Source organism: Castor canadensis, chromosome 3 (genome assembly GCF_047511655.1).
Source record: "Castor canadensis chromosome 3, mCasCan1.hap1v2, whole genome shotgun sequence".
Classification (NCBI taxonomy): Eukaryota; Metazoa; Chordata; class Mammalia; order Rodentia; family Castoridae; genus Castor; species Castor canadensis.
The window spans coordinates 159,394,955-159,422,277 of NC_133388.1; the positions used below are offsets into that span (position 1 = coordinate 159,394,955).

At 38.3% G+C, this 27,323-nt stretch overlaps 1 protein-coding gene across 3 annotated transcripts in view; it reads right to left on the reverse strand.

Moving 5' to 3' along the window:
- Positions 1–3,406: 3,406 nt before the first annotated feature.
- Positions 3,407–27,323, reverse strand: part of Nipal2 (NIPA like domain containing 2) — a 79,320-nt gene continuing 55,403 nt past the window's right edge. Inside the window, exons 6-11 of one of the 3 annotated variants that reach the window (XM_074068896.1) lie at positions 21,133–21,229; positions 13,703–13,838; positions 11,724–11,812; positions 8,199–8,262; positions 7,021–7,115; positions 3,407–5,614 (exon numbers count right to left, since the gene is read on the reverse strand). In XM_074068896.1, the coding sequence (XP_073924997.1) occupies positions 5,502–5,614; positions 7,021–7,115; positions 8,199–8,262; positions 11,724–11,812; positions 13,703–13,838; positions 21,133–21,229 (594 nt within the window). In that variant the 3' untranslated portion in view covers positions 3,407–5,501. The remainder of the gene's footprint in view (positions 5,615–7,020; positions 7,116–8,198; positions 8,263–11,723; positions 11,813–13,702; positions 13,839–21,132; positions 21,230–27,323) is intronic. The other 2 variants (XM_074068897.1, XM_074068898.1) reach the window with 2 other exon arrangements.

The window sequence follows — 27,323 nt, forward strand, 5'->3', positions numbered from 1 at the left end:
CTGTTCAGATCCCAGCCCTGCTTGCCAGCTGAATGATGTGGGTGGTGTAAGTTTTTCATCACTATGACAAAATAACTGAGGAAACAGCTTAAAGGAGGAAGGATTTATTTTTGGCTCATGGTTTCAGAGATTGCAGCTCATGGTCATTTGGCTCTGTTGCTTCTGGGTCCATGTGTGGTGAGGCAGACACTATGGTGGGAAGCATGTGGCAAAGAGAAAAGTGGTTTGCCTCATGGTGGACAGGAGAGACAGGAGTGGGGGTAGGATGGAGGAAGGGAGAGAGAGAGAGGGTCCAGAGAAAAGATCTACCCTTCAAAGGCACACTCCCAGTGACCTACTTCCTCCAACTAGGCCATCATCTCTTAAAAGCCCATAGCCCATTCAGCTATGAGCTCATCAATGGATTAATCCATTGGTGAACTTAGAACTCTCGTGATCCAGTCCACCTCTTAAAAACCTATAAACTGGCAGCCAAGTTTTTAACACATGAGCCTTTGAGGGACATTTTTAGATTGAAATCATAATTCTGCCAAGTTACTTTACCCCTCTTGTCAGGACCAGGATACAATGAGGTACGTAGAACACAAGATTTAAGGAGTCACTCCCAGGGCTCTGCATTGGGTTGGCACTCTCACCACTGTGAAATCTTGTTGTTTTTTTTTTTTCTCTTCTTGGCAATACTGGAGTTTGAACACAGGACTTGTGCTGGCTAGGCAGGCACTATACCACTTGAGCCACACCTCCAGCCCTTTTCGCTGTAGGTATTTTTCTCAAATAGGATCTTGTGTTTATGCCTGGACTGGCCTGTACCACCATTCTCCTATTTATGCTTCCTGTGCAACTGGAATGACAGGTGTGTACCACCATGCCTGTTGTTTTGTTTTGTTTTTTGCTTGGGCTGATCTGGAGTCTCGATCCCAATCTCAGCCTCCTAAGTAGCTAGGATTACAGATCTGAGCCACCGTGTTCAGCGAAAGTAAGATTTTTTTCATGAGTTTCCTTAAATTTTATAACTTAGGTGTCTTTCTTGACTTACTCTACCCTTGTCCTGCCCTACCTTTTTGTACAGTGCTGGGGATTGAACCCAATACCTGCATATGCCAGGTAGGACGTCAACTACTGAAGAACATCCCAGACCCCAGTTTTCTGGTATGTAGAGTGGAGATTAGACTCTCCCTAACAGAGAAATTATAGGAATTAAATGAATAACTCAAGTAAAAGACTAAGCACAGGCCTCGCACACAGCAAGGGCTCAGTAAGTGATAGCTGTTGGTTTCTCTGATGAGACAGTTTCTGAGAAGCTGGTCACCATGTCTAATTCATTTTATATTCCTAGTAGCCATAAATTGCCCAAAGTTGGAGGCAACTAAGATGTCCTTCAGGAGGTGAATGGTTAAACTGTGGTACAGCCAGAGAATGGAGTATTATTTAGCACTAAACAGAAATGGACTATTAAGCCACAAAAAGACAGAGAGGGCAATTAAATGCCTATTATTAAATGAAAGAAGGCAATCTAAAAAGGCTGCCTACTGTATGATTCCAACTATATGACATTCTGGAAGAGGCAAAACTTTGGAGACAGTAAAAAGATCAGGGGTTGAATGGAAGGTGGGGGTGGATAGGCAGAGTGCAGATGATTTTTAGTGCAGTAAAACTACTCTGTGTGATGCTATAATGGTGGATACAGATCACTATACATTCACAATGTCCACAGAATGTCTAACTCCTAGGATGAACCCTACTTATCATTCTGATGGGGGATGATGATAATGGAGAGGCTATGCAAGTGTGGGGACAAGGAGTGTAATAGAAATCTCTGTACCTTCTGTTCAATTTTGCAGAAGCAAAATTAAAACTGATCTACAAAAGCACCCCAAACTAAACTTACATTAAAAATAGTAGGTGATCAATTATGTTTTAGCAAATTTATTAGTAGTTGCCAAATTTGAACAGTGTGGGTAACCTATAATCAGGCAAATCCCCTATGCTTTGAGTTCCTGCATCAAGAGTTCTTGAGCTGGTTCATCTCCTTGTTTTTGCATCATGTTCAGAAGGCTTTGCTGAGGTGCTTTGGACAGAGGGAGGAGACCCCAAACCTCAGAACATTTCTGAGGTTGGTTTCCAAATTAGAACCATGAAGGGAAAGGCTTTGGAAATAGGATGTGTGCGTGCTGGAAGGACTGGCTCACGTCTGGATAGCAGCAGCTTAAATGTGCAAAGTGGCTTTGGTCCACGCGAGCTGGTCCCAACAGGAATGGACCGGCTCCTTCTTGGTTGTACACTTGGCAGCTCCCTAGGATGGAGAGTCTTTCCTGGAACACGGAGACTATCTTGCATCTTGCCTGGAACTCTGTGAAATTCTTGGTAATGCCTGGCCCAGCTGGGTGCACCCCGAAACACCATTTATTTGATATTGGGGTTGCTATTCCTTTTTTACATTGTGGTTGGGACTCGTTAACTCTCAATAAGGACCCATGATGAAGAACTTTTCTTCTCTTTCTAGCAAAAAAAAAAAGTTTTCTTGGTTGGGCCACAGCTCTTGTAACTGATTTGTTCTCCTGGCACAGGACGGCATGTTGTGTGGTACCCTCAGGCGGGTGAGAAAGGGGACAGACTCAAGAATTCCTGGGTGGGAAGGCTCTTCCTTGCATTTACAATGGCTAAAATGCTATGCTTAATAGCCCCAGACTGGTCTATTTTTGCACGGAAACTGGGTATGTGTGGAATTTGATTTTATTTTTTACTTCAAGATGGCTATAATAAGAGCCAGACTGCTGATGAGGCTAACGATTAGAAGCAGCTTCGAAATTCCCCACACAATCTCGTTGGGTTAAATTTTGAGATCTTGTTCTAATAGTGCAAAATGTGTGGTGTTTAATCTACAACCTCACTGAAGGGCTCGTAATCATTGGTGCCAAACACATGCATTAGGTTTGCAGTTACTTGGTTCAAGGATTGCCTCAATAACCAGTCATGGAATTTACGTAAAACAGTCTGGAAGGGTATGGGAAGGTTCATTTTAGTAACTGCTGTATTTATGTCCATCATATCACTACGAAATTGGCGAGCATGAGGCAGCCTTCAGAGTGGCTGTGCATGTACAGTCACCATTCCTGGATGCACTGAGTTCTTGGAAAACAAGGAGTACAAAGAGGGCTGTTGGCTTCAGGAACTTGGCTTCACGTTTCTATCCATCTGAGTCATGTCCATCGTTGCACCTGCTTCCTGTGGAGCCAAACTTACACATTAGCACCATTACTCTTTAATAGCACTGCAATTGCACAAATCTGTGAAGTCCGTCTTTTCCCTTTCTTTCTTGGCCATAGAATACAGTCTCCAGGACTGTGTGAAGGGTGTGTATGTATGTGTGTGTGGGGGGGGTGGGCACTGAAGAATACATTCTGAGTCACTGCTTGAAAAATTTTTATTATATTAGTTTTCAAGTGATCCTGGTAATGAAGTATTATAGTGATAGGACAAGCAAACATTTACACTGAAAAGCAAGCAGGTGGTAAAGAGCTCTGCTTTGGTTTACGATATGAGAGGAAATTTCCAAAGCTATTATCAACTCAGAATGTGGGACTGGAAAGACTTTTCCAGTATGGTTGGTGGTGTTCACAAAAGAGCCACTGCTTTCCAAAGAGAGAAACTTGGACCCTGAGAATAAACTCATCTCTTCCACTTATTTCTTATATAAGCAAAAGAATCACTATCGAGGCATGATTCCACACTCCCTTAGTATCTGATTTGTCATGAACCATGAAGTCTCATTTTAAAACTCTTCAATGCTCAAGAAATAGGAAAACAGTTGCATAGCAAGGACAGAAGAGTCTGGACAGGAGTTGGCATATGATAGCCATGGTCTGGCCACCTGTTTTTGTAAATAAGGTTCTACTGGAGCATAGCCATGCTTACTGGTTTATATGTTGTCTGTAGTTGCTTTTGTGCTAAAATCACAGAGCTGAGAGTGGGGATAGGCACTGTATGGATAACACAAACCCTAAAATATTAATCTCTGAGTTTTTACTGAAAAAGTCTGCCAGTTCTGGTCTAGACAAATAGTCAGATGAGCCAAATGTTGGCTGAAAGTCCTCAACTCACAATGCCAAGAGGAGGATTGGGTTGGCTTTGGTCATTGTCATGCACTGAGTACTTAAACCAAAAACCTTATAAGCCAGTAAACTAAAACTCCTACATTCACCTTACTTTAGCGCAGCAATATGGAAAGTAAAATCAGGTCTGAATATATTTTATATGCAACCTGGATTTCTAAAACATTGCTGGATTGCATAAGTCACTGTCATTTCTCAAACTTTTTAATAGATGCAAAAGTTGGAGGTCACTAAGGTACTGTGTTATACATATGTCTATGCAAAATTCCACAATGCTCAAAACTGAGCACTCTAAGCTACAAATGGAGTCCTACTTCAAGTAAAACTCTCCAGTCTAACTGCTTCCTAATCTTTGTAAACAGTTTCAAGATTTACCAGAAATCCATCATTTGAGGAAGCAGAAAGACCTAACCGAGCCTCCCAGCACCAACACGCTGCACCCATTCAGTAAAACATGCCATCAATTATATGACTGCTGTCTCTAAACTAATGGGACATTTTCCACAATGGCAGAAACTGCTACCAGGAGTTCAGAAGCCAGACGTGGGCTCTGGGTTATTTTTTATGCATTGTTGATGGAATCGAATCACTCTCCTTTATGGCCAAGTTTGACCAGTCTGGTCAGGTGTTCAGGTTGTGATGAAGAACAAAACTAAAAGACCTGAGCAGTTCGATTACCGTCTTACTAGCTCCGAGTTGAACCCCCTACACCAAGACAACTGCAAGATAGTTGGCTGGAACGGTATTGAACTGCCATGTCGGGAACAGCTGGAAGGCTTTGAAATGCCATGAAGCATAGGTCTTTGAACTTTAGTATATGCCTACCATCACAAAATGCCACTTGTAAGTTCCAATTTTAAAGAGGCCCCTTATTTTCAAAGGTGGATTTTAATAGTAGTAGTTTTCAGAAAAGTTGACTAGCTATTCTAATTTAGGGATAAAAAACTGAACTCTTTTTAGGAGGCTCATAAAAGGTGTCCTAGAGAAAAGGAATGTTAGGCCTTTCTTTCAGGAGTGAGGTCATGGGCTCAAGGATTTCTTTAAAGCCAAGAAACTGACTCTACAAGCCACATGGGAGAAGCAACCTATGCCTTCTATGGCCAAATCGCAAACGCACATTTTTGTGTGACATTCCTATTTGAGCAGCCAGGCTCTAATTAAGATCACTAGGGAGAGGTCCAGGGTGTGGGGAACACTTCGAATTACGTTCCATGAAAACATTAGACTGTCAGAGCTTAGGAAGGCCCTGATTGTCCAGATTGGGGGAGAGGACTGAAACGAATGCTCACACATGTCAGCATGAAATAGCTGCTGACACAAATTGAACATGTGCAATTTTTTAAAAAGGTGGTATCGAATAACAGGCCAACAGCCATCCCCCTCGGCATTTCAGGCGTCTTTCTTCTCTCCACTTTGGCTCTTTGTTGAGTCACTTCCATCAGGCAAGGTTCCATAGGATAAGCCATTTGAATCTGGTTGTATTTTGTCCAACATTTGTTTCCCTGTGGAGATAATAATCATAAAAAATCTTTTGAGCTCTTACAGAAGAAAAACTCCTAATAATTTCTCTTCAGTCTAGGCCACATTTTATTTCTTTTTTCAAAAAAATACCATGTGGTCACCCTCTAAATAGAAAAGATAAACGTCAAAGAAGAAAAGGCCCACAGAATCCCATGTTGCTTGATATGCGGTCACGCACTATCCATATGAGAGAACTGTCTGCCCACCCTGGGCAGGGCGTGGAAACCAGGTTGGGCCAGTTGGAAGATTCACATGAAGCACTCACTCATCTCCAACCTTTCTCCCCACTGTCTGGTCTTCTTTTCCATGTCTAATCTAAAGCATTTCACAACACAGAAAAGCAGCCTGTAACAGTGGCTTCAAAAGCTGTTACTGATCCTACATATGAAATGGAAAATAAGAGTTGAAAATAAGTAAACTTTGTTTTCCACCAAGCTTTATTTCCTACCAAAGGGTATTTCTAAACAAGCCATCTATAATGCACAGTTTCTACAAATGCCAACTCTTGTATTGAAGGCTCTTGGCTAATAAGATGCTTCACATGGCAAAGAGGATATGGAATTTATTTCCTTGGGTCATACTTTCTTAGTCTTAGGGACAAGATTTTAATGGCTTTGCTTCAAAGGCACGATGCTAACAGAATGGTAGAGGGAAGCTCTGAGAATATATCCATTTCTGCCTGGAAACCTGTAGGTCACCCCAGAATCCCTATCAAAGATGGAGACTGCTTGGGTCAGGCAGCATGTTTCTGTGGAGGTGGAGTGAGGACATGGCAGGCGTTTCCTTGGTTCTGTCTGGACTTTGCTTCAGTTGTCTACAAGCCTGAGTGAGTTATTTCTTAGCAGGAATGAGAATTGGAAAGAAGATGCACATTGGACCAACCCAGATGAGTGAGGTAAAGAGGAGGGGAAGAAGCTACTTATGTTTTGGTGACTGAGATGCTGCTGCCCTTTGTACCATGGTACACAAGCCATCTCAGTCATCCCCAGGATGATGTTCCTTAGCAGCTAACCTTGAATATGCCTTCAAAGGCTCTCCAAGCAATAGGATCTGCTGTTGGTAGTCATCCCCCGCCCCGCCCCGCCCCAAGCTCTTCTCCATCCTTTCACATTTTAAGAAAACCCAAAAAAGAAACCTCCAAATCACCCAAATCAAGACAACATGGCCAATTCTTTTATAACCTCGATGTTCTGTGCAAAACCGACATTCCATAAATTAGTATTAACGTTTACACTGAGAATACTACCTTTGGCTTCATCATTAAGTATACTTTTTTGAGGATAAGAATTATGTTTTATATTAACACCCCAAATAATGTCACCAATTATTAATTTATGAGGACAAATGTTTCTATTATAAATTAGAGACAATATGCATATGTATTTACCAGGAATATTTCCAAAATCAATGTAGGACTGTTGCAGATGTTCCTTTTCTCGATTTCTTGTCATCAAAAACACACCAAGGAATGACAGAAAGCACCTGCAAGAGAAATATTAATAGAGAACACTGGAACAGCTCATGGTATGAAATAACTGAGCTGTATATTCTATATGATTATATAAATCCCAACAGTTTTGTTTATCCTGTTTCTCATGGTAAGCTGCCTAGAACTTGTCTTAATTGTTGTAGCCAATAATATTTATACCCAGAACCAAGACTACTTGGGCAGCTTCCAATAAATCTCTGCCCCAGGTTTTTACCATCTGGAGGCTAATTCAGGCTCTAAACCCTTTGGGTAGACACTAGGTCTCGTTTTCTGTCCATGCATGCCCAGACCCATTACTGGCACGCAACATGAGTGAAAAACAATTTATTCTTTAATTTTCTAAGAAATCACATTGTCCTTGGCCATAAGACTAGTCATAGTTTCCAGACCCCAGAAGTTTGGCCTCACCCAAATGTCTTATGAAACTGAATTTTCAAGATAGATGGTTTCCTATGCTGAAAATAGTCTAGGTTCAAGTTTGTATAACAATGGTTATGCTCAATACCAGATCAAGAAGCAGCTAAGCATTAATGGGGTGCTAGTTGGAGCCAGTGGAAGCTTCTGATGTATTGTCAGAGTTTTGCCCTTTGTCAGCAAATTCTAGCAATTATGTCCATCAAATCGCTAAGAGGAGTTAAGTGAGGCACTCTAACACAAGAAGGGATGTCACCAACTTGAAGTTGGGAGGTCCAAAGCTAGGCATCTGCCCCAGTCTTGGTCCTTTTATTCTGGATGATCCTAGAGGCATCCATGGTTCTCAAGTTGAGATCTAATCTAGGGGTTCCCAAGGACATGGTGGGTCTGTACTACAAAGGCCAGTGGATTTACCCTGACTTTGGCTGAAATGGAAAATTGCCAATGTTTCAGGACCCTTGAAGAGGTACCTAAATCACAAAGCCAAAGGCAACAAGCCCTGTGTGGGGTGTTCAGTTGGAACATATGTTACTTTTAAGAGTGCAGGAAACTGATGTTTCTTACATTATTTTCCAATTCTGTATACTTCAGGTATGATGCCAAAAAATTCTATATAAAAGTAACAGAATTTCACATACCTTACCTCTGAGACATTTACTCACCCAAAAAGATATATAAATATGGTGAAAAAAGCAGCACCAAGGAATTCCTGGTAAAATATGATACCTATACAGAAGAGAAGACACAATTAATTTTAGGATAGGAGTATTTATAATATCTACACATTGATTTAAAAATAATGTTAATATATTTTTTCTGAGTATGGTTACCCTGAAAAATGCTCATCCGATAGTTTAGTTTAAAAAAAATGTGTGTGCTACATTTACAATTTTAAATTACTCCAAAAAGATGTATGTAAACTTGTAGGCTTCATATAATTCTATTATCATTATTATTAGATCAGTATAATTGACATAACTTTTGTAAGCAGAAATTTCTTACCTATTTCCCCTTCAAACATTCAAGAGAACAAAACTCTACGGACCATTTCCCAGCTATGTTTTTAGGTAGGATAAGCAAGCCAGGCCCAAGAGTCCGGGTAGAGCCTGGGGCCTATAATAAGCCCACCTAAGGCCTGCTACTGCAGCCTCTGCTGTCACTTTTGGTTATGGCCTGTGGTCTGTGGGCCTGACCACATGCCCAAATGGGCACTGGAGGACACTCTGGAAGCAAGGTGTGGCCCCAGCTCCATTTCCTTCTGCTGGCCTCCCTCCCATGTTCCTCTCTGGTCTTCCCTTCTAGGCCATGGAAAACAAAGCACATGTCACCTGCTTTGAGGAGCTTTTCTTTTGTAAAGTTCCAAAGCCTTTGCAGAGATTTTATTTCATGAGGTATCTTTAATTCAGACTCACCTATAATTAGATTTGTGTGTGTGAGATGTGGGCATTGCTACCCAGTCAGTGAATCCTTTTTGGGTGTATCCTATGAGCTACTTCTATAGGCTCTGCAGACCCCACAGTGAGCAGGACCTCAGGAGAGAAAGCTTCCTCAATTTCAAACTTCCCTCCTCATCTAGAAAACGAGCTTCTTACAAGAAGAAGACACATCCAGTTCTAATAATATCAAATAAATAAGCATTTCTGAACCTTTTCCCATGTAGTTACATGTTGGTAATTATTTTAATGTTTTTATGTTGTTCTAAGCTGATGTACCATAATACTCGTTTCTTGAAGGGAAATTTTAGTAGTTTCTAAAGGTTTGTTTTTTAGTAAAGTAGCAATGAACTTTGTGTTTGAGGATTTTTGTTGTTTTTAAAAGAGTTTCTAGAACTGGAGTGTCTGTTTTAAGAGTGGAAACATTGTTTATTTTTAAGAATTGTAGTAAAATATACATAATATAAAATTTGCTACCCTAACCACTTTTAAGCACACGCTTCATTATTGTTAAATATATTAGCAGAATTTTTTCACCTTGAAAAATTGAAACTCTATTACCATTAACCAACTCCCTGTTTCTTCCTTCCCACAGTCCCTGGCAACTACCATCCTGCATTTTGTTTTTGTGAATCTATTTTAGATATCTCAAATAAGTGGAATCATACAACATTTGTCTTTTGTGACTGATTTATTTCACAAAGAATAATGTCCTCAAGGTTAGCATGCTGTAGCATGTGTCAGAATTTCCTTCCCTTTTAAGACTAAATAATATACCATTGTCTATTTAGATCACATTTTGTTTATCTATTAATCTGTCAATGGACACTTGAGTTGCTTCTACTTTTTGGCTATTATGATTAATGCTGCTATGAACAAAAGTATACAAATATTTTTTTCAAGCTCCTGCTTTCATTTTTTTTTTTGTATACACCCAGAAGTTGAATTGCTGGATTATATGGTAATTTGATTTTTGAGGAACTGTCACACTGTTTTCCATAATGGCTGCACCATTTTAAATTCTACCAATGGTGCATGAGAGTTAAGATTCTAATTTCTCCACATTCTCTCCAACACTTGTTATTTGATATTTTTAATAGTAGCTATCCTAATGTGATGAAGTGACATCTGAATTAATTTCCTTGGCAATTAGTGAAGTTGAACTTTTTTTTCATATGTTTGTCCATTTTATATTTTCTTTGTAGAAGTTAATTAACCAGGTTATTTATAGTTTTGTTGAGTTGTACAATCAAAGAGTAGGAACATTTTTAAGGATCTTGATAAAAACTATGAACTCAGTTCTAGGAGAGTAGGACTACCTACCCAATCCCAAGACTGCCTGTGATAGTGTAGCCTTGTCCACATGGACTATTACAAAAAAAAATACCCAAACAAAAACCTTACAAGTTGAATAGATAAAATGTGGTATCTCATTTTAACTTTAAGCTGTACCTTCTGATGGAAGTAGGGAAGAGAAATTAGTCAAGAAGCTTTATTTCCATTCCACATGTGAAAAGGATGGACTGTTATCACTTCCAGAATGCCCCAGTTTCCCTGACTCATAAATTACTCCATGTGCTGATCATGGAGACCCAGCCCTGCTGTCCTCCTAGCAAACTTGGTTGGGAAACTACACATCGTTTTGCACAGAATGAATGAGTAGGCTATAGTTGTGCCTAGAACTCTTTTTTTTTTTTTGCCTTATTTTCATTTTCCAGTAATTCTAGGACACACCAATATGCAATCTTTTCTCATTTTCTTTTATCAGAAACCATAAAATCCTAAAAAAAAAACCAGATGTCTTGGAATATATGTTTTATTTAAATAGAAGGTTCAATTTTGCAACAGAAAATGCATTAATTACTTTAAAAGTTACCCATTGGAAGTCATATTGTTTTCCATGAAATAAAAAGATGTGTCCATTAGGAAACAAGATAATCCCTAATTATCTCCAAAATACTCAACTCCCAAGATGAGAAGGTGGTAAATACATCGAATAAGCCAAAGAACTAGAGCATATCAGTACCAAATTTAGAAATGATCTTGAATCTACTACTGATTGATTCTATTTTGGTCTGAACCAAGTTTCAAATTTATATTTTTTGATACTATTGTGTTTGTAATATAAAAAATTGGCCATTAAAATATGAGAACTACAACAGTAGGACACAGAGGCCAGGGAAGCAAACTAACAGTTTTCATCCTCATCATTCAGGCCTTCCCTGGCATGCTAAATTGGGTTGGGGACCCCACTCTCTCACCAAGGTGGTGAGGGTCACATAGGAAAGAATGGAATTGGGGATGTTTTGGTCCAGGGACAAGCTTCAAGATGACTTTTCAGTTGCTTTGATTATTAGAAGAAGGGCTGGCAAGGTGAAGAATCTAGAAAGCAGAACAAGGATGAATGTCTTCACTCACAAGGAGACTCATTTCAGCTACCACATAGGAAATACTTTCTAATAATTAGAGCTCTCTGAATAATAAGAGTGATCCAAAACAGGACTGAGTTGTCTCAACAGACAGAGGCATTGGGGAACATTCGCACAAAGTGGAGTTGCCTTCCTAGAGGATGTCACAGGAAATTCAGACTAGTGTCTGGTCTGAATGGAGGCTGGTGGGGGGAAAGAGGTGGGATAAAGGCACCACAGTTCCTTATAACCCAAAGATTTCTAGATTCTCTACTTTACTCTGAGAGAAACTTCCTTTATGTTTGTGCTGTGGGTAGAATCACTGACATGGAAAGTCAAGACTCACCTGCGATAATGGCACTGGTTGTAAAGAAAATGTGGTTAACTGGAACCACCATTGTTGTAGTGTAGAGTTTCGTGGCTTGATTCAGGAACCTAGAGCAGAAAGCACTTACTGAAGCTTGGGCTTAGAGACACTCAGCAGTAAGTTAAGAGTAACTTCAAGAAATGCATGTTCCTTTGCTCCAACTACAAAGGGAAAGGAAGTGCAGCGAGAGGGCATTTCCAATCAGCAGTCATAGCTTATATGCATCTGATGTATGAGATCAGATGTCAAGTTTTATGGTCTGTTTAAACCAACAACAGTAACAATGAAAAGCAATTAATCATATTCCGAGGCCACAGAAGTTTGAGTTGGAAGCAATTCAAGCTGCTGGACCAGTATCACACTGGGGCTGATTCATTAGGATAGACCTAGAATCTGTTAAATATCATATCTTGGGAATAGTATAGCTATCCATTGACATGCCACGTGCCAAGAAAGAAGATGGAGAAGCAAAGGAATGTTTAATGTTTCAAAAACAATGCCCTGTGCTCCAGCTGCAGTGCACATGTGGGAGTTGAGCTTCTCACTTTGGCCACCAACAGGAATTCAGGTTTCCACACTGTGCTGTGTGGCTCTGTCAAGGATTAGACAGTTTCTAAAGCAGTGAATTGCATGGCTATCACCTGTGCACTCTTAAAAGCCAATGCCTATGTTCTACCCTAGAGCAGGTAAAAAAAAAAATCTTTTGTGTGGAGCCAAGGTATATGTGTGTATATATACATGTATGTAGGGATACATAATGCAGGGATATATATATATATATATATATATATATAGGTTTTTTTTTCATATATATGTCCAAACTAACCTCCTCAAGTAATTTTAATGGGCAACCAGGACTGAGGGACCACAGTTCCACAGTGTGATAAGTGCAGGGACTGAGACAAGGCTGACAGGATGCAGTCTACCATCGATCATGTCTTCTTTTTAAATTCACGAAGCACAGTGTAAGGATAATGACACTAATTGCTAAGTCCCCAAAGATTCTGTAGCGGTACTGATTAATTTAGGAGAGGAAGAAACAAAGTAGCAAGAATCAAGTATTATAAGCACATCCAGTCTTAGGAGAAAGTGACAACAGTGACAAAACACTGGGTTTCTCCTGTAATACTTCAGAGACCTTGCACCGGAGCCCCTATCCAGCCTATGGCAATTAGACTTTACTTCTACCTCCTTCAGAAGGAATCAGTCATGCTCTCAGGTTGAGCTCTGATTTCCTGGCTGGCACTGGGGTGGCTTTTACATAGCATTTGGGGTAAACAGAAAACTCCCTGGCTAACTCAAGAGAGCCCAGCAGGCAGAGGCAAAACCACAATGTGAAATGGGGGAGGGTGGTGATTAGAGCAGATGGAGGTGGGGGGGAGAGGAGCTGAAATTAAAAATGTTCCATGTCACCACTATTAGGACCCAAGAGAAACATAAAACAATCATTCTGCAATCCCATGGGTGCAAAGGAAATTCTGGCCAAAGATGCAAAGTTCTGGGGAAAGGATTTTCCTCCCGGCCAAATGTCTGGTTTTGTCCATCTCTGGGCAATTAATGAGCATGAGCTAAGAAATGAAGGTGAAGGGTTCACGTATTTCCATATTTAGATGAAATCTTGGATGGGGACCTGCCCCTGTGATTTATTGCTAATGACAACCTGTGTACGATGGATATTAATTACGAGCAGAAGAGCATCAGGAAAGCATCAAAGTGCACTTAGCTGGATTACGGCCGCACTTTAGAACACACAAGACATGAAGGCATTGCTTAGTAAACACTTATTGTTGGATGCAAAGAAGAAAGCAAGGCATGCTGGCTGCAGATAAGCTGAAGGCCCTTCACCTTTAGAAATCTGTTGCATCTAATTTTAGTTGTCATCTAAAGCCAAGAGAGATTAATGCTCAGAGAAGCGCAGGAATGTTGAAAGATTAGTGAATATGTAGAAGCTAACTTACTTGACTTGGAAAACACAAGATGCTATCATGATGATAAACATGATATAGAAGATTGGATAAGTTAGTTGCATTTTATCCGTCATAGAAAAAGTGATCATGCCTGAGACGGCTTTTACTGAAATAGCAGTCATTGAAGCTGGAAAAGAAAGAAAAACACAAATAAAGTACATATTTAAGACAGACTTATGGATACATATCTTAGTTTTCTTGGTGGAGTAGCAAATGTGCCCATTACAATTTGACAACGGAAATGGTTGTGAGAGGTGTAGGGGAGGATGTGACTCTGACCGGTCAGTTGTCCTGGGCTTTCATTTTGGTGAAATTAGCTAATGATCTGCTGTGGGGCTGGGTGATTTTATCTTTGGGGCAAGATGCTTGTTTTCCAGCCCTACCTGTTGAAAGGATGCTGCAGAGATTATAATTGCTCGTGGGTGGAAGGCAATAAGACAAGTCTGACTGTCCATGAGGCATTGTGGGGAAATAGCTACTGAACTATTCTGAAAAGTTTAAAGCTAAATAAGTGAGAAGATTGGAAAGGGAAAGCTAATCGCTCCTTGAGCTTACCAAGAGTTGTGCTAAATCTGTGTGTGAGGCTTTTTGTTAGTAGATGCCTAGAAGTTTCTTTAAAAATACTTTTTGACAAAGACCATAATGAGAAGCAGGATCAGAGGTGAATATTCATTTCTCAAAGTGAACTACAAATCTAAGATATACATAAGCAATAGCTGTTGATTTCTGTGCTAATGAGGGACCCACCCCTTATGAGAACAGTTTTTTCACAGGTTCCAAATAGCAATTCAGAAAATGGACTTGATAAGGTTATATCGCAGTGAAAGCAATGTGTATTTTCTTCTCACATTTCTGTAGGAAGAATACAATGCTTTCTATCTGTCTCAGGACTCTTGAAGTTATGTTGCAAACAATTCCACAGTTTAGCTAAAACCCCACAGAAAGTTCACAAATAATTTTTACATGACATCAAATAATTGTAAGTCAAAGCCAATGTGAAGGAGACGTACTTCCTATGTTGCTGTTGGTCTACTTGAGTTTTTCCTTTTTAGTTTTATATGCACATATTAAGGAATAGTATAATATATAAAATATATAAATAAAAATATATAAATAACATGTTTAAAATAGGTAAAGGCCAACTAGAAAGAACCTCCCAATAAATTCCTTGTCCCAAACCTGAAAATGTACTTTAACTTAAAAGGTACTAGGGCACGTTTCCAAATCAGGCATTTTCTTTTAGTTAAAAATCATAATTGCCAGAGGAAACCAGGTGACACATTTTAAAAATGAATCCTCAGACTGAACAAAGAGACTCTTACAAATTTAAGTTTCTCTTTGAAGCCCCTTACAAATATAAAATGCTCCACCTTAAAATGTCTTTTGACCTGGTCTTTTTACATATTTCAGATGTCATGTCTGACTGATTATGACAGCAGTCATATCTTAGCTAATCTAGGAATTTCAAATATCTACAGAGATGTGTGTATTGCTTGATGGCTTAAGTTTATAGGTCAGCTCTTCAGGGACACTGATTTCCTCCTAAAATACTATGTTTGAAATTGGAGCACAATGTGGTTACAGTCTTGTGGTCTAAACAGCCAAGCCTCCCAAAGGGATAATTAATGGAGAAGGGGTTGAACACACTGTTCCATTAGCCCCAGAACCCCAGGATTGCAGAGGACCTTAAAGGTCATCTAATTAACTACTATCTGATTTTAAATTGTACTTAAATACAAAACAAAAACAAAATTAGAATTCTTCATTGAACTAGTAAATAAACTATCAATTTCTATAGTTAATGATTAGATTTTCAAAGCATGCACCATCACCAACTGGTTAATCACTATTTATTGTAACTTTTAAGTTATTTCTAGGTTGGTGCTGAGTACTTTGAAGTCTTTTTTTTAGGGGCGTGGGGATGGCTGATGAGGATAGGTAGAAATTCAAAACTGTAATGTGGTATCATTCTAATGTTATATATATAAAAATAGTACTTAGGCATTCATAGGAAAAAGCTAGACTAAACTACATTAAGATACTGTCAGTTTTGTTATATATGCTACTAGAAATATGAATAAACTTCAAGTTGATTTAAAAAAATCTTTGAAAGTACATATGCTCCTTTTTAAAAAATGGAAAATGCAGAAAAGCCTGGAAAGAAAAATTAAAATCATTTGTAATCTCAACACTCCCCAATTTTTTTTTTAACATTTGGGCACACATTGTTTCTCTATTGTAAGAGGGAATGTTACCACAACACGTGAATCATATCGTATACGCTATTAGGAACCTATTTTCATTACCGTTAAGTATTTTCTATGCCATGAAGTATTGTTCTAAAGCTTGACATTTATTGGCTGTAAAGAATGCCTTTGTAAGAATGCAAACTTGTTTTGACAAGTTCCTATTTTTAGACACTTAAATTGAATCTATTTTTTCTTACAATTAAAAAGGAGGCTGCAGTGAATATTCTTGAACATAAATCTGTCTATCATTCTGCCTATTTCCTTTGGAAAACTACCTGGAGGGGAATTACTGTGTTGACAGCCACTGTGAGGGCTTCTGAAATACCCTGGCAAACAGCCTTCCAGGGAATGCCAGTCACACTGTCATACTGTTACAGTGCTCCAGGATACAGGTTTTTGTAGTTTCCTTTGTACCTTTCTCTATTTTCTTAATAAGCAACAATAAACATATTCTTTTCATTGTTACAATGCCACTTTTCCCCCCAACATATTGTTGACTCCATTTTTGAAATTTGACTCTCAGTTTATTTTTAGTTCTTCATCCCAAAGATTTCCTTGACGGCTAGATCCTAGATCAATGTCTCCTGATCAGCGCCATTAATATTTCATTGTTAATTTTGCTTTGACAGCCAGTGTGCTACGGTTGGATCAGGATTTCCTAGCCTTCCCAGCTTTCTGATCCCTGAAAAAGACTGTGTGTAGATAGAGGCTTTGGATTCTTTTAAAGAAAGACTGTCATTAACTATATTCACCACACTGTGCAATAGTATTCACAAATAGAAAACAAAAACAGGCCACCATATTTCTCCTGTCTGAGATTCTGTTGACATTTAAAAATTGCTAAGGAAGTAAATTTCAAATGGTCTCATCACAAAAAATGGTATTTGAGGTGATGGATATGTTAACTAGCTTGATTTAATTATTCCAATGGTCATCATAATCATAACATTATTTTGTATCTCTGTACATTTCTACAATTTCAAATTGTCAATTTACAATTAAAAATATAAATGTATAAAAGAAAGGAGATCACAGTCACGGGCAAAGGAAACCACACACCCAAAGTCAGATTTCCTTCCTTCTGATGCCCTCACTTTTTATTTCTTTTTTTAGCTCCATTTTTTCATCTAGCACAAATCAGTATTACAGCAGCAATAAAGACAACATCACACCCACGTGCTTCCACTCCTTCTCATTCATTTCTGGTTTTGCCTCACTTGCGCTTTCAATCACAATGAAGGTAAATATGTTGTATGTAACACTATAAATATTTTTCAAAGCTGCAACGTGACTTTCAGCGCTATTTTTTTTTCTTGTAAATGCCACTAATGATCATTGTAAAATACTCAAACAGCAAGATGAACACAGTGATGGTTCTTATTTCTTACAGCAATAAGAACACTTCTAGTATTCACCATCAAGTTCTTTATGGAATGAATATTAAACTTTAACAAGCCTTTTCAGCATCTGTTGAGATAATCACATGTGATTTCATTTTTACAGTTTTATTAGAACATCATTAGAAAATGAAATTGTGTAAGTTTAAGGTGTACAACATGACAATTTGATATATACATGTATTAGAAAATGATTACCATACTTAGGTTGGTAAATACATCCATCACCTCTAACATAGTTTTGGTTTTCTCATGTGTGTAGTGAGAACATTTAATATCTATTCTCAGCAAATTGTGAGCATTCAATACAGTATTAGGTGACCATAGTCACCTTTTTGTATATTAGATTCCCAGAACATAATTATCTTATGACTGAAAGTTTGTACCACTTGATGACTATCTTAATATTTCTCCTTTGACTCATTCACATGAACCATATTAATTCTTTTTAAAAAAATATATTTTTATCAAATATATTTTTTTAAATTATGAACTATTTAGTACACAGAAAAAGCACAGAAAGTAAGAAAATAATCTAACAGACACTGATTACACTTGACAAAAATTAGAAAGCTATTAACCTTTTGTCATGTTTGCAAAAAAAAAAAAAAAAGAGAGAAAAAAAGGAAAGAAACACATTTAACCTAATTTCTACCCTCCCCTTTTTCAAAGGTGTAACACTTATGTTGTGTATTTAAAAAATTACCACAAATGATATCAAAGTGGGCATATTCTTTTGCTAGATTCTTTTTTTCAGCCTCTATTTCATTTTGGGGCATTTATCTCTGGTGATATATTTTGATTTAGCTTATTAATTTTAAATGACAATATTGTGTCATTTAACCTCTGTCATCAGATTTTCTGGGTTCAAAATCTGAGTTTACTAATTAAGTATGTGACCTTGGGAATTTACATAATCTCTTTGGGTCTCGATTTTCTCATAATAAAATGGGAATAATAATAATAATACTAGCATCACCGAGTTGTATGAAGGTTAAAGTAGATAAGGCATCTAGACTGTACAGAATAACGGATTTATTTGCTGTGGTTGCCATCACAAGTTAATACCAACCTGGTGGCTTAACACAACAGGCATTTATTTTCTCACAGTTGTGGAGTGAAAATTACAACTTTTACAAAGAGTTTTCTCTAACCATATTAATTCTTAAACCTATTTGATTTCTTAAAGAACCATTCTTTAATAATATTTATTGTGTGCTCTCTATGCTTCTAGGTAAAGTATATGCAGTATAAATCACTGTGTGTGTCTTCATGGGATTAATCTGGCAAGAAGACAAGTTTATAACAATAACAATTTTTGTGGCCAATTATGTAATATAGTCTTGTAAATGATACACAGCACCAGAAAGAAGGTGTGGAATGTAAGTACAAATTGTTATAAGTGTTACAAAGAAAAAGATCCAGTTTCATTAAGATCACTTGCTCATGAAGCATGATTTGCTCTGAATTCTATTTGCTAATATTTCCTTTGGGATTTTTTACATCAATATTTGGCAGTGAAATTAGTTCATAGTGTCCTATATTTGTGCTATCTTTTTCAAATTTGGGATCAGTATTATCTGATTATGTTTTAAAAAAATGAAAGCTTTCTTCTAATGTCCTCAAATACTTCCAACATTATCAGAATAATCTGTTCCTTAGTAGTCTGAAGATAGTACCTTGGAACTGTCTAGGCCTTGTTCTTTTTTAGGATATAGCTTTTTAACAACTCCTTTATTTCTTCCATAGTTAGCATCCTTTAAAAATAAGTAGTTTGTTTAAATTTTATATAAGTAAAAATAGGTAATTTACTTGTTTTATTAAATATGTGTGTATATATATATATTTGTACATCTATCTTTCTACTCATAGCTCTCATTTCTAGCTTGGAGTACCTGTGTTTTTATTTCTTTTCTGACGGAAGGCCTATTTTTATTAGTCATCTTTTAAGAACTGATTCTTGACTTTAGTTATCAATCCATTGCTTTTATGTTTTCTGTTGCATTAATTTTTGCTTTTATCTTTATTTTTTGCTCCATTCTTCCTTCCTTAGTTTATCTTCTGACTTCTTGAGCTGAGTGATTTGAATGCACTTAAAGCAATCAGTTTCTTCTGAATATACCATTAGTCGTAGCTAGAGGTTTTAATGTTTTCACAATAATTTGAGAAGTATGTGCTACAATTAAATCTTGCTTTCCACTTCATCCAGCTGCACTTTAAAAGCGCTGTTAACATTTCCAGGTGGGAGGATTTTGCTGGTTTCTATTTTTGTTATTATTTTCTGTTTTTATTTCACTGTGTTCTGCTAATGTGCCTGTACTATTTCAACTGCCTGGAATTTATCAAGTATTTTTTGTAGCTAATTGTAAAACCAACTTTTGTAAATGATACACAGCACTGGAAAGAAGGTGTACTCTCTATTGTCAAGATTCAGAGTTCAATATTAGAGGGACTAGTTCAACATTAAGTATTCATTTCCTCTCTCTTAACATATTTAAATGTCTGCCTGTCTTCCATGAACTGAGAAAAGTTTCCCACTCCCTTCATACTTCTATTAATGTAGTTTGCATCTTTCTGCAGTTTTTCCATAGCATACTAGACATCATGTTCTCCTGGAATGAACTCTTTTTAACTAGGATAAATTATACAACTTTGTCACATTTAATGTTTTCTGTCTGTCTTGGTTTTAATTTAGTGATTATCATGATCCCTGCATTCCTCTTTCAGCTCGAGGTACCTCGTTTTAGGTAAACTTGATGTACATAGCAAAGCATTTCACATCCCGCAGCAAAGTCCAAATAAAAAGGATGCAGGAACTGGAGACCATTGTATAATACTCAGTGCTGATCTGGCTGGGGAGGGGGTGTCAAGGGAGGGGCATCAGGGAAGGCATTAACAGGGTAGGAGGGGGCTACCAGAAGGAGGGAGCTCAATGACTTTCACAGAGCTGTACCCACGCAAATGGGCTGAATCCAACTTTAAGAACTTTTCTCAAAATCACTTTGACTCATAAGTGGTACGTATGATCTTAATTCTGTTATCTTATGTTCCTATTTATAGTATGCTTTACTTTCAATATTTTTCTATAAAATGTACATTTTGTTGTTTGCTTTTGTTCTATCTGGTAACTTGGAAGAAAAGTAAATAGAAAGTTCCGTCTGTTCTCTTGCTGAATATAGTGTAGAGTTCCTTTGTTTCTAAAAGTAATTGTCACACACACAACTCCTTCAAGGTAAAGGAGAGAAGTAGTTAATGAGATGGAAAAATACGCCCCCCCCCCAGCACCTGATTACCATGCGGCTGCAGTGTGCACAAGTGCAACCTACAAATTCATAGCAAGCAGCACCTGATGTGTGTGTCATCTTGTTGTATATATATAAAACCTAGGTACTGCCAAAAAAAAAAAAAAATGGAAAGGAAATGGGATAGGTCTTGTTAACTAATTCCTGACCTGAAAGTTTTAATTGGATTCATTAGTTTGTCTGTTTAATATTTAATTATTTTCTTTAAAAATTCCTCAAAATTTTAGGAAGTAAATGAAATTACCAGGAAGTAAAAAACCCTAAATATATTAAAAAGAATTAAATGTTTTATCAAATGAACAATGGACATGCAAAATATAATGTGTACAATTTAGACTTAGTTTCTTTCTATAGGTTAGAATTGAAAAATAGAAAAGTAGAAAAAGAACAGAAGTCTCAGATATTTTCCTTTCAGCCTCCTTTGTGACGCAGCATGACTCATTTGAGAGTAAGAATACAAAGTCGGGCCTTACCTAGAAGTGCCACCAGCATCAGCAGAATCACAATGTGCTTCATTCCTTTTCTTTTGTGGAAATATAGGAGGATGCAGAAAATTAGTATTTCTAAAATCTATAAATGAAAAAGGATAAGTTATTCTACACAGAGTCTTCAAAATGTCATGCTTTGATTTTGCAGCAGTTTTCATGAGAACTGAGGGGGCTGAGGTTCATGGGACTGATTATAAACACAGGGAACAACATGAGGAGCCTTGGCCAACCCGACCCAGAGTTTCCGTACCACCTACCATCAGTGATGCCCAAAGCCAGCTTTCCAGGCCTGGCTTCCCTGTGACCTCAGTCTCATTTACCCAACTCTCTCCTAGACATGTCTTCGTGCATGTTCAATAGACATGACACAGTAACAAGGGCAACAACACTCAACTGTTTTTTTTTGAGACAGAGTCTCACTGTGTAGCCTAGGCTAACCTCAAATTCACAATCACCTGCTTCAGCTGAGATTACAGGTGTACACCATCATACCTGGATCAACAATTAAATCTTTTTTCTAAAAAATAACATTAATTTTATATTTGAGATGCAATTAAAAATTGACCTTTGCACTTGTAGAGAAAAAAAAGAATTTATCACTCATGTAAACTAATTAATACACATGAACAAAAAATTCACATAAAATGGTCAACACTTAACTCTTTCCAGCTTGCTCTGCCTGGAGCCTTGGCCACTCACTGAATAGCCTCACCATGTGCCTGTTGCACAAGCCTGAAGCTCCTCCCTCCCTTCCCCCTCTGCCACCCTCTCTGGCGACAGCAGTCATCTTCTGATTTGTCTCTCAGTTTTCTCTTGCCTCCCAACAATCCAGCCAACTGGCAGCCTGAAGAATCATTTAAAAATACAACTGGGATAATGAAATATTTCATCTGTAGAGAAGAGTATTTGTGGTATGCATGGCAAATTTACAGTACTATGACAACTACTCACGTGCCTGCTGTCTAACCTAAGAAAGGACGTTTTTTGGTGCCTCTCCCCAGCTGCCCTCTCCAGGAACTGCTACACTGAATTTCTGGTTTACCATTCACTTTCTCTCTAGTTTATCACATTTTTACATATTCCCAAATAACACTGCTTATTTCTGCCTATGTCTGAATTTTATCCAAATGGAATAATTTCTCCTTTCATTTGCTTGCTTTTTTCACACTGACAAGATTCATCCAGGATTCGACAGGTAGGGAAATATAAATCCCATCTAGTCATTCCTTTGCTACAGCCTCCTTTGGTTTCTTATCCCATTAAAATCCAAACTTTCTCCTGGGGCTGGCAGAATGGCTCAGGTGATAGAGCACCTGCCTTGCAAGCTTGAGGCTCAGAGTTCAAATCCCAGTACCATAAAAAAACAAAAACAAACCAAATTCTCTCCTGGATTACAAAGCCCCAGCTAACTTCTTGGATCTTATTTTTTATCACTAGCTCTGTGTCAGCCATGATGGCTTTTTTTTTTCTTTCCTCTTCTTTTCCCCTCCCTATTTTTCTCCCTTCCTTTTTCTTCATTGTAATCCTTAGATTGCTCCTGCCTTTACACTAACTGTGCTCTTTGATCTTTGCACAGTGGCTCCTTCAGTTCTTACGGGAAGGTTACCTCCTTTGAGAAGTCTTTCCTGACTACTCTGAGCTAAGAGTTACTGGGTTGTCCTATCACTCCAGGCTTTGGGTATGTTTCTTGTTCATATACTATGTGTTTCTTATTTGTCTCCTCAACTAGAATGAATGCCAGCCTGATGAAAACAGGGACCTTATCTGTTCTGTTTGCCACTCTATCTCCAGTCCTTGGTGCACAATTTATCACTCAGTAAATATTTATGGAATTAGTAAGCAAACTACATCTTAAATTTATTATGAGCAGCTTGCCAAGTGAAGAGATGTAATGTTTAACAAATTGAATGTTTAATAAATAGCAATTGACTAAAAGTAAGAAAACTCTAAGTAAGAAATCTCTAGTGTAATTTTGAATTCTCAGTTATATTTTTATTTTAACATTAAAATTTTTTTTTGCTACCCTTAAGATAACTTTAAACTATTATTGCATTTTGATAACAGGTGGTATCACTGGACTAGAATTATAAATTTGAAGGTTTATTTTTCTGAGATCAAACAAGTAAAAGTACTGCTTGCAATTTTTTCTTAAAAATCACTGGAATTAGGACTTCAGGATTTCCAACATGGTGTTTTACTTACAGAGAGTCTTCTCTGAGTCAACTTAAATTTCTGTTTCAAGTCAAGGTTTTTCTTGTTGGTTTGTGTTTTCCTTTAATCCTCAGTGGGCCTGGGAAGCAGCAGGATGTATCCTTCTCATTTAAAAAGCTTTTCATCTAGTATGGAAAATTAAATCATCCTTTGGACTTCTCCTGGTAAATTAAACCAATTATCTTCACTTTTCCTTATATGACTTATTTGCCAGGCCTTTAATTTAATTGAATCATGCTACAAAAACTATTAAAGTGTTTCTCTGCCTCCTCTAAAGCTGCCATTAAAACACTGGTGTCCCTATCTTGGTATATGTCACTCATGGTTAACAGGAAGACCCTCTCGGCCTGGTGTCCCCAGCAGAGGCCTGCATTTCTCATCCGATGCAGGCATGGACAGCGTGCAGCAGCACTGTGTTCTCTGCTGGAGGCCAGAAACCCCTCCTGCCCCGACTTACAGAGCACGCTAGCTACACCTGTCTGCACGTTGACAGTTAATTCTTTTGGGGGAAGAGGGTAGTTGTTATCAGTTCTAAAAACCATGTGGGACTTTTTTTTTTTTTCCTTCAAACTCCATCCCTGTGGCTTCAGATACATAAAACATGAGTTCTCACTATACACAGAATGGCTATAGTTATGCTGGATTCCACCTGTGCCAAAAGGTCATACAGAGCCCAGGAATAAAATATTCAAGCAGAATGAATTAATATTGATTCCTTTTCACAACATTTTTTCTCTCAGAAAATATCGATGTTATAGAAGCTGTGAGTTTGCAAGTTGCTGTGCTCCTTGCAGGCAGCTGTCTGTGAGGTCAGGAATGACAGCTTTTACTGTCACATCTCTACTGTACTAATCCACTAATCCTCAAACCATTTTAGCAGGCAAGTGCTAGCTACCTGTATTTAGGTAAGAAACCGAGGATTAGGGGGTTAAATGATTCAGGCCTAGTAGGCAGCATAATGGCCCCAAAAGAGGTCCATGTCCCCAACTTCCAGAGCATGTGACTATGCTATTCCACATGACAAAGGGGCTTTGCAGATGTGATTACGCCTATGGACTTGACCTGGACCTGGATGATTCAAGGGGGCTTAGTGCAATCACAAAAGTTCTTTGAATCACAGAACCTTCCCAGCTGTGGTCAGAAAGCTGCAACATGGGAAAGATGCTAGCCAAGGAACGCTAGTGACCTCTAAGGGCTGGGAAAGGCAAGGAGACAGATTCTTCCCTGAGGTTCTAGCAAGGAGCACAGCCTGCCAAGAGCCAGTCCAGAGAGTCCTGGGTGGGACTTCTGACCCAGAAAATGATATGATAATAAATTTACGTTGTTTTAAACCACCAAGTTTGTGAGAATTTGTTACAGAAGTAATACAAAGCAAATCCAGGTTTTAGTACTTGAAGTCTTTCCAGAAGAACAGAATCTTCAGGATGAGCTTTCTGAATTGGTTCTGGGTTTTGGGTTTTCTGGATTGGTTCTCTAACCTATTTAGACTTAACTGCCCTGTTTTCAGAGTTATAAAGGGCACTGACAGTCCAGGGATGATGTGGCAAAAGAGACACACGAAAAGAGGCCCTGCTTCCAGTGCCCAAAGCCGAGCCCGAGTCTCACCAGGTTTTATCTTGAAAGTGCAGCCTTGGAAATGGCTTCTTTGTCCAAAAGCTTTGCAATTCTCTCAGTTGTCAAATTGGGACAACGGTTCGCTCCTTGGTAGTCAGTTTTATTGAGTCTGCATGGAGGGGGTTCAGGGAAGTATGCCCCTCGGAGAAGGACAGCCTAGTTTTGCATTCCGCCTCTCCCACTTCGTATTTCCGTGACCTTGGGCAAGTTGCTGGACCTCTGTAAGACTTAGCTTCCAGCCTGTGAGATGAAGAGGATGACGGTGCCCCACGTCCAAGTTGTGCAAGTAAAGCACAGAATGCAGTGGGAACTCTACACAGGGCTGAGCTGCAGGCACACAAGTGGTGTTTGCCTCCAGACAAGAAACCAAAGGTCCATTACAAAAGAGACCTTGATGTTTTGTAAAAACATACAGTTTTCTCCCTTTAGGTTCTTAGCACCTGATGGTGGTTTTGGAAGCTGCTTTGCCAGAAGGGCAGACTTAATAATCAGCTTTGGGGTATAGAATGGCTCCAAATGACAGGCTTGGTCTCTGCTGCTGCTGATTTAATTTTTTGCCTGGAGGAGAGAAAATGACCACTGAGTGGATTATTTTGTGAAGGATTTTATATTTGCAAAACAGGTTTCAATGTGAATAGGCTATTGGAAAATCTGGGTGGGCAAAAGGGCCACAAAGAAGCCCGCTTAGAACATGAAGTAACTGAGGCTCAGAACTGTGTTTTCTCACACGGCTCTGCAGAACACCCTAACTGGTATTACTAAGCAGAAGTCCTTTGAGAAAAGGACCTGTTGGTCAAGTAAGCTGAGGCACAGAGGAACAACAAAATGGAACACATCTCTTTTCTCTGGGCTCGAGGTTATAACCTGCTGACAGAGATGATGGAGTCCTCATGTTATGCAGTATCTCTCCCACTAGTTTGACCTGGATACCCCACTCAGTTTTGACTTTTGACCTTGACACCCCACTCAGTTTTGACTTTTGGCATCTGTGCCAGAGAAGTCTGAAGAAGCTGTGTTATGGGGTCAGTGAAGGGTACTTCATTCCTCCCCAGCTGGTAGAATCTGGGTTTCTCAAGTCCTCTTCTGCAAAAAAGTACCAGAACAGAGGACGAGCTCCTGGCCTTGCACTGTCAGCCCTCCACTTGAAGGAAACGTTGAAGGAAAAACAGACATCTAGCTAGTCCACAAACAAGGGACAGGTGCGATATGATCAAGTCTGGGGTACAATTTTATAATTCCTTTTTGGAAATATAAAAACCTATTAAGGCTTTTAAATATTTTTATTCGTTTTATGTTATTTGCTCAATCCTGAAAGGCAATTCAAGTACTGTATTTATATTCGGTATAATACATAAACAGAGGAATTATTTGCCAAAGAATAGTCTTAATTAGTGTAATTATGATTATTGCAGCCATACTTTGCAGAAGCACAGAATCTGCCACATCTAAAGACTAAATGTTGATTACTTAGATGTTTAACAGATTTAAAACAAACTTCAACTCAAGATCTTAGAATGTAATTGTTCACTCTGAGTCTTTAGAGATGCAATTATATAATGGATTAAATTCCAAAATAATATAACTTGATCTATTCCTCTAGAATATAATGCCAACAGCACTGTTTACATGTGACTTTATTAAAGACTTCTTTTATGCTGTCTTATATATACTTAGAATTAGTTACATTTTCTGTGTGTCATTTGCTTTCAAATATACTTTCATTATCATAATATGATTTTACAGGAGCATAGAACTGTAAACATTTCTGCTACAGGAATTCCTCTCTATAACCTCAGTGCCTAACCAGCTGAATGGATGACTGAATAAATGAATTAATGAATTTAAAGTTGATTTAGGAAAAAGAAGTTTGTGTACTGGGATGTAGCTCAGTGACAGAACACTTACTTAGCGTGTTCAAGGCTCTGGGTTCAAACCCCGGTACTGACTGCAAAATATAGTAGTTTTGCTGTTTTCTATGGTGTTAAAACAGTGCAAGTTACATCATCATCAAACAATGCAGTTTATTCCAGGAAATAAGACTTGATGCATTTTTAATCTCCAAAGGATTCAACTCAGGCTATTAATTTTCTGGTCATAGGCTATGTAACTCTTTTCTTACTGCATGAAGAATTTGTTTTGCCTGTAGGCAAAAAGTAGTAATGTGTTGGTAGGACTTCAAGTCTGGACTATCATGAAATATTCAACAAAGTATAACGAGAAGAAGTAAATCACAAAGATGAAAACTCTCTCTCATGCTTACAGTTGATCAATGAAAGCTGTTAGGGACTGAGTATAGTGGGAAAGTAGGAAAATAAATGTGGCAGGGGGAAGACAGAGTATGAAAGACCCTA